We start from the raw sequence: 8,731 nt of genomic DNA, 5'->3' as shown, positions 1-8,731 counted from the left end.
TTTTAGACTCAATATTACATCATATGTAAGTTAAAAAACTGTATTTTAAAATGAAAGAAATTAACAACAAAAAAAACCAAAGATAAAAACTGTACTTACTTCCAAGACAATAAAAAGCCATATTTTGGGAGGAAAAATATTACATCTTATGTATATATTCTTATCCATTTCTTCACCAATGGACACTTGGGTAACTTCCACCTCTTGGCTATGGTGAATGATGCTGCTATAAACATGGGTGTCTCTTTGACATACTGCTTTTAATTCTTTTGGAATATGCTCAAAAGTGAAATTGCTGGATCCTGACAATTCTATTTAAAAAATTTTGAGGCACCATCAGCTTTCCATGAGCTGCACCACTTTACATTCCCACCAACGCTGCACAAGGGCGCACATTCTCACCAACACTTATTTTGACAGTAACCACCCTAAAGGATATAAGGTGCAATCTCATTATGGTTTTGATTTGCATTTCCCTACTTGGTGATGTTGAGCTTTTTTTTTTTTTTCATGTATCTGTTGGTCATTTGTGTACCATCTTTGGAGAAATGTCTACTCAAGTCCTTCTGAGTAGCTTTTTTCTCTTTTTTGTTGAGTTGTAGTTCATTACAGAGTGTCGATATTAATCCTTTATCAGGTACATGATTTGCAAATTATTTTCTCCCCTACTCTCCCCAAAACAAGGTTACCTTTTTACTCTGCTGTCCTTGCCTAGTCTTTTTTTAAAAAAATAAGCAAATACTTATTTTGTACTTTAATAAGTATTTTAAGTAAATACTTGATTTGTATTTTACTCTTGCACAAAGGATCCTTGCTTTTTTCATTTAATATATCCTAGAGATCACAGCACAGCAGCATATACACTCGTTCCTTTTTCAATTGGCATAGTATTCTGTTGCATGTACGTTTATTCAACCAGACATACCAAGAGATATGATTCCCAATCTTTGCTATTAAAAATTTCTGCAACAGGGGCCGGCCCGGTGGCTCAGGCGGTTAGAGCTCCATGCTCCTAACTCCGAAGGCTGCTGGTTCGATTCCCACATGGGCCAGTGGGCTCTCAACCACAAGGTTGCCCGTTCAGTTCCTCGAGTCCCGCAAGGGATGGTGGGCTCTGCCCCCTGCAACTAAGATTGAACATGGCACCTTGAGCTGAGCTGCCGCTGAGCTCCCAGATGTCTCAGTTGGTTGGAGCCTGTCCTCTCAACCACAAGGTTGCCGGTTTCGACTCCTGCAAGGGATGGTGGGCTGCGCCCCCTGCAACTAGGAAACGGCAACTGTACCTGGAGCTGAGCTGCGCCCTCCACAACTAAGACTGAAAGGACAACAACTTGAAGCTGAACGGCACCCTCCAAAATGAAGATTGAAAGGACAACTTGAGGTGGAAAAAAGTCCTGGAAGTACACACTATTCCCCAATAAAAAAATCTTAAAAAAAAAAAAATTTCTGCAACAGATTTGTTGCATATTTTCATCAATGTAATTTTGAGATAGATTTCTACGAATAAGATTGCTGGGGACAGGTATAAATTACAGACCATCATTCTCTGATTGCAAAAATATCTGATGCCATGATCCTCTCTGGGAATCTGATAAAACTTAGCTCTCCTTCAGCAGTAGGTGTACTGCTATTCCTCTCCCTCCCTCAATATTCTACACGTAATTTCAGGACTTCCACAACATCCTCTCATAGGCTACATAGGACAGTGACTCTCACCCATACCCAAGAGCATGATTAAGTGTATCTGGGAAAAGGATAGCCACCCATACTTTTTACACTTGATCTTAGCCAAAAGGCCGAGAAGTGATCACCCATACTTTTTAAAAATGGAATAGATTCTGTAGGCAAAGGCACCATTCTGAACCAGTTTGTGTTTATGGATCCCAGGTTAAACAAATCCTATGTTAAAGGAATAATGCAGTTATTAAGAATAACACTACATACACTGATTCCCAAATTGTATGCCAAGGGATTCTAAGGGACCACAGTGAACTCACAAAGGCTCAGCTCGTAGGATATTTTAAAAATTTCAAGAGAGTATATTTTACATCTATAGGACACCACAGGTATTACTGGTTTGAGGTAGTTTCAGTTTCAACATATTAAATGTGCCATTCCTTCTGATGATATCCTATCTTTGTAAACCTGGGTAGTTTAGCAGTTGCTGGGATAAAATGCAACGATGGCACAAAAATTAACATATCTTTAAGAGCATGATGGCATCCAATCTGAATAGTTTGAGTAGTACAATGACTAAGTTGTGCGCATCTCATAAATAATTGTGGTTAACAGTGAAATAAAAATATTTCATTTTTTCACATGGCTACTAAGTTGTCAGGACATACTTTAGCTATTTGAACTTAACTATTTAATAGAACTGTTGGTTTTTCGTTTTTTTTTATTTTTTTGACTAGAGTTGCCACCACGTTAAAATTGAGATGCAAAGGTATAATGAATTAAGCCTGGGAACCTGTCATATATCCTTTGCTGTAAACTGTTCTAGGGAGTGATTTATTTAGGGATGATTACTAGTTTTGGATAAAGTTACTTTCATATTTTAAAACAGGAAACAAATTTCTACAAAATGGTTAATTACATAAATGTTTTATAACCAACTTAGCTGTGAAGGATAACATAAAACACCAAAGACATTATAAGCTTTTCTCCTGTAAACATATCATTTATTTTCAACTGGGCTGAGGTTTCTACTAGAATTAAGCATATTAAAAACAAAAAGCCTATGTAGTTTTAAAACTAATCACAAAACAATTCAATGAAAAGAATGGCCTGGCAAAACAAACTCAAAGCAGTGGAAATACAACTGCTCTAGTCTACTCATTTGATAAAAGAAACCCGTAGCTAAAATGTGTGGCAAAGATGTGAACTTGAACTAAGACATTTTGGGTATTGAGAGGACTTTGAAAAAAAAAGTGTCAAATTATGTATCAGCACCGAAAATAAAAATACAGTATTAGATTAGGAAATGTTTAGGAAAGAAACCTAGAAAGCAATGAAAATGGAAAAAGCAAATTGATACTAAAAGTATTTTAATACACAATTTGCACAGTCTATATGAGGAAGCACTCCCATTTTACATATTGTTCTGGCTAAATAAAGCATTTAAAAACACTCCATAATTTGAAAGTTTAATAATATTCACCTGTTAATACATACAAACCACGACTTATATTTTCTGTGACTAACTCTCAAGTAGGTATATTTTCCCTAAATGTCTAATTTAAATAAAAACAAAACTAAACAAGAAACCAAAAACCAGAGTCAATTTTTTTACAAGTCAATTAACATTTATATGGCTTTACAACAGTAAATGTTACATTAAAACTGTCAGGCGCAGCATATAATACAGTGTTCCCAATGCTGAGAAATTTGGAGGAAGTAAAAAGCAAATGGTAGCATTCCAGTAGATAGTTATGCCAATTCCAAATGTAACCTTAAAAGTTTGCTGAGGCAAAGTCACATTGCAATTTGAAGCATTATAGTTAAACATTTACACTAGAACTTATTCCCAAACATTCTGGAAATTGTCACTGCTGGCTAAATTCTTAAAGAAGCTCAGTATTGTTAAACTCTGCTCAGTTTTTTCCTAATACAAATTCTATATCCCCATGGATAAAATAAAAGCATACTTTAGTTAATTTATCTTCATTATTTAGCTCTTAATAAAGGCTGAGTAACTAATACAACAATTTTAAAAATACAAAAACAAAGATTATAGTTTATTTAATACAATGTTTAACTATAAAAGTTGATAGTTTCATAGTTTAAATTCTGTAAAATGCAGTTTGCAGAAAAGTTTAAGTTACTAGTCTGATAAGAGAAGCAGCATTTGGAACTAATTTTGCAATTGTGACAACCGCTTTATTCCTAAATTTCATTAAAAAAATATACATCACAGTGACTTTGAGCTAGGAAAAGAAGTGCATTAACTTCATTTGTTTTTCCCTTCAACAAATATAGCAGCCACAACTTTTAACATCCCCACATACAAATACCCAATTCATTTATCAATCCTTCAAAATACTATAAACATATTAAGGGGAACAAAATGTACAGCATGTGATTTTGGTAAGCATAGGAATTTGCTTTAACAAAGAAAAAAGGCAGAAACACAAATCACCCCACCACTCCCTCCTGCACCTAAATACAAACAAAACCCTCAACAACTCACTTCTCCAGTTTTGCTGATAGAATTTTAATTTATGTGATTTTTCTTTTCCTTTATTCGCTTCTTGTGTAACACCATAGGCCAGAGTTTGCATTTGCCTGAATCCTTTAAAGGCAGTTGGGAAGCCCACTATGGGCAGCTGTTAGCCAATGCTGCATTTTCTTGAGTTTAAACAAGTATTTGTAACAAAACACATCTTTTCACAATAAACAGGTTATAAACCTACAATTCTTGGAGACTTCATTCAACTGTAAATGTATGAATACTAAACTGATTAAATATAGTAAATAAGACAAAAAAGAGACAGAAAAATTCCCATTTTTCTTTATAATAGTCAACTATATTGTGTATATTTAAAGTACTTTCTGGTGGTAAAGAGAACAAGTTTCTATAGAAATTTACTATAAAAGGTTCAAAGCTGATGAAAAAAATTGCCACCCAGAGTGAAGCATAATTAACTACTTATTAAAAAACATGCTAATTTGTTCCATATACTAACTTGAAAACAAATTTTAAAACTGTCAGTTAATACCACTACTCAAAAATACTAGAAACCCGATGTGCTCCTGTCCATAATATTAGGAAACTTTCACATTTCAGTTTCCTATCTTCTACTGGGTACAAGAATCAAAGGCCATTCAGGAAAGCCAATATGAATCAGTTTCATCCTTGTGCAGATACATGTATCAGTCAAACTCTCAGAAACTTCTGCCAGGGCTTTAAGGAACTCAAACTACAATGGTCTTTGTATGAACTCTTAACTAAAATTAAAAAATGTTTTAAAACCAGCATCTTTTTTTACTGTTCATTAATGTCTGTGTTGCACCCATTTCTGTGGCAGAAGGTTTACCCCCCAAAAAAAAAGCATTCACGTGAAATAATAATCATGAAAAAATTTCTCATATGTTGCCAATTCTGCAATAAAAACAAACAAATTTAAATATCTTTAAGAAGATATTAAGTCAGAAACCTTTAGGTAAACTGTAAGCATGAAAACTATAAAATCAATTTGACAAGAAGGAATTAATTGGTTCACTTTTAGGAAAATGAGTATGTTCAAAGTATTAACTAAAGGTGGTACAACTATTAAAAATGTAACGGAAGGAAACGACCATTGGAGCCATGCGCTATCCAGATGCAAAGGCAGACTTGAGGTACAGTTAATACTGTTTAATCATTTTCTAAATGTTCTTTATATTCTGAATAAAATCTAGCTGATTGTCGTCTCTCTTCTTCACTCCTTTACCATTATCTGTTCTATTGTAAAAACTAACAAAGCTTTTTTAAAAAAAGCCTACAAATAATGCTTAGCATGGAGTTGCTCTTTTGATAAACCAAAGAGGACAATACTACTTATAGAAATTACTAAAATTTCCTCCCTATAGTTACTTGCCTATAATTCTTAGTAGATAAAGCTCTGGGATCAGACAACATAGTATTTTTACTTAGCATGGGTTTTTCTTTTTAAATGTAATTGTTTATTAAAAATCCTTTCTTAATAGCACCTTTCTTGAAGCTCAATTTATAACAGATTTTTACAATGCAATTTACTGAATTTAAAACAAATAACTAATTTAATATAACAGATTATACAGCTTGGGCATTTAAGATTCAGTTACACCCAAGGTGGTCAAAGCTACCCTGAATTATTATAAATATCTATTAACTTTTATGATTAGGAAAAAAAAATTTGTAAAGACTCCACTTTGGATATTTGTTTCAAGATATTCCAAATAATCTATAATCATTACCCTATTCATTATGCAAACATTATGTTTCATTACTATATTAACCAATAATGGGAAATATTATGTTAAGCATTGCTTTGCTCAGTACAAATAGCATTGAATAAAGCTATTGCTTTTACCAAGAAGCTATCGTGGTAATAGACATTATATTGACAAATATTAAGGTACAAAATACTCTAGAAGCTATTAATCGGAATTCTGAAATTTCTTTTCAAATGAGGCAGGTTTTGTGTTTGCTGGATGTTCAGTATTTTATTTAGAAGAAAAGTTACAGAATAAAAGGCCACACATCACAAAAATAGCAATATACAACACATAAAATTCTAAATGGACTTTAGATATCTTTAGTGTTTAACTCTGTAAGCTATCAAATTTCGCAACTTTCTACCGCATGTGGTAATATTTGCCAAGCTAAAATAAACGTTAAAGGTAATGGTATAAAGCCACCTGAATAGAAAGAAACCAGAGTCACAAACATGCTATAGCCTATTGTGATACAGATATAGAAAAGATGCATTTACTTGCCATTTGAAACTCACAGCTATGGGTGTTAATCAGTTCAAGATAAAAATAAAAAAACAAACAACCATGCAGAATTAACATTCAACTCTATATAGGTCAGTGGCCAAAAAGAGAAATCTTGTAAGTTAATGTGTCAATATTAACAATTTTTAGAATTTAACTTAAAGAGTTGCACAAAGTGGTATGTTTTAGTGAGATAGTACTTTTTTTCATTTTAGAGAAGGTTAACAATAAAACAATGCTCTCAAAAAGCAAGTTTCATTTCTTCATACCAAAATCAACATAGATTGAGAATTACAATCTGATCTTCCATGGTCTAGTTCTTGTCAGATGCTGTATAACAGCAAGTCAACCTCAATCAGTACATCAACTGGAAAAAAATACTCAACTATTTTTATGGACAGTAAAACAAAACTATATAGGAAAAAATATTAATATGAAACAAGCTACAGATCGAACTGTAAAGAATAACATGATGTACAATATAAATAACTAAATATTTATCTATTTTAAAGCACAAATTACTATAAAATTGAAAGTGATGATTTAAGATCTCGTTATTAGGATCCTGCTTCTGTGTAATTAAAAGCTGCTGCTGCAAGCCTCTATTATAAATGCAATCAGAAAATCTTTACAAGACTTCTTCTATCTAGTGGCTTCTAAAGTTACTTTAATCACGATGAACACAAAGCTTTTGTAACAATGTATTCCAACAATCAGTTATACTGGTTTCTAACTGGCTGATCACACAAATTAAAGTACAGAATAGCATGTTTGCTACTGGCTGATTGTTGTAATACAAAAATGCATACATGAAATAGTTAAACACAGCACACAGTATTACACCAAAGTGTTTTTCTCATTTCAAGTTTATTAAAACTTTAGCAGTACAAATCATCCAGGTTGCAGATTATCAAAAGATCAACTCAATAAAGTCCACATTTAAAAAACAAACAAAAAACATAAAACAACCCAAAAACAATGAAAAGAGGAAAACAACATAAAAGATTCATCAGCAAGTCTCTAAAACTTAAAATTTGAGACAGAATGGAAATAAGATATTTATACAACTCACTCATCCACTTTTATCTTCATCTGTTCCAGGGCTTGATTCATGATCAAATTTTTTATTTTTGTCATGTACATGGTCATTTTCTTGACCCTTTGATTTTTGGTTTTCTTTTTCCACTGAAGATATGGTCTTCTCATCCTCCTTATTTTTCAACGTGGAAAATTTTAATTCACTGTCCTGACTATTTTGTTTTATTTTTGAGAATGGACTTTGATCTCTATCGGCCTTTTTTTCCTTATTATTTGAGCTATTATGATCACGACTTTTAGAGTACATTCTCTTCTCACCCTCCGAATTTTCTTTTCTGTGTGAACTCTTACTTTCTTGGTTTCTATATTTTTCTTTGTTTCTGCTTTGACTTTCTTCTCTCTCTGAGCTCCGTGAATCTCTCCTCCTCCTCCTTCTATCTTTACTTCTTGATCTTCCTGGTGTTGCTCTTCTCTCTCGGCTCCGTGACCTTCCTCTTCTCCTGTACTCCTGTTCTCTGTATCTATGGTAGTCCTTGCTTCTGCTGCGATCGCGGTCGTGGCTTCTGGATCGCACTCTTCTGCTCCTGTCCCTACTTCTGCTTCGTTCCCTTGTTCTACTATTGTAACTGTGTTTGCCTTTAGTTAAATCACGTTCTCTACTTCTAGACTGTGCGCGTCTATCCTTTTCCTTACTTTTATTATGATCATGCTCCTCACTTTTGGATTCTAATTGTTTAGACTTCTCTTTACTTCTACTCCTTTCCTGATCTTTTCCTTTAGAATCAGACTTTTCTTTTTCTTTAACATTCTCATGATCCCTTTCTTTACTCCTTGACCTCATCCTCTTTTCTTCATGTCTATTATGCTTTGTATCTCTTTCCTTACTCTTTGATTTCTCTTTGCTTTTACTCCTACTTTTAGATTTGGCCCTTTTCTTCACCTTGTTTTTATTATACTTATCATCTTTTTCTGAATTTCTTCTGATGTCTCTCTCTTTGCTGTTAGATTTATGATCTTTAGCTTTCTTTTCCTTTTCATTTTTTCTGTTTGGGCTTTCAGACATATGCCTGTGATCAGTGATTTTTTTCTCTTTTACTCTAATTGGGCTTCTTTGATTTTCTTTTATTTCATTTAACTCACTCCTAAAAAATAAGAAAAAAAATTTTTTTTGAAATTTTATTAGGGAAAGACTGATATCCATTTAGCTAAAATGATATTCTATTTTCCTTAAGAT

General features: G+C 33.2%; 1 protein-coding gene across 10 annotated transcripts in view; it reads right to left on the bottom strand.

The window, feature by feature from the left end:
• Positions 1-3,030: 3,030 nt before the first annotated feature.
• Positions 3,031-8,731, bottom strand: part of PPIG (peptidylprolyl isomerase G) — a 47,809-nt gene continuing 42,108 nt past the window's right edge. For all 10 annotated transcript variants that reach the window (XM_019727384.2, XM_019727382.2, XM_019727386.2 and 7 more), the window contains one exon: positions 3,031-8,639. In XM_019727384.2, the coding sequence (XP_019582943.1) occupies positions 7,532-8,639 (1,108 nt within the window). In that variant the 3' untranslated portion in view covers positions 3,031-7,531. The remainder of the gene's footprint in view (positions 8,640-8,731) is intronic.

The sequence above is a fragment of the Rhinolophus sinicus genome, linkage group LG01 (assembly GCF_036562045.2).
Source record: "Rhinolophus sinicus isolate RSC01 linkage group LG01, ASM3656204v1, whole genome shotgun sequence".
Classification (NCBI taxonomy): domain Eukaryota; kingdom Metazoa; phylum Chordata; class Mammalia; order Chiroptera; family Rhinolophidae; genus Rhinolophus; species Rhinolophus sinicus.
Note: the sequence above shows the minus strand (reverse complement) of the source record. Positions and strands in the feature narration are given on the sequence as shown.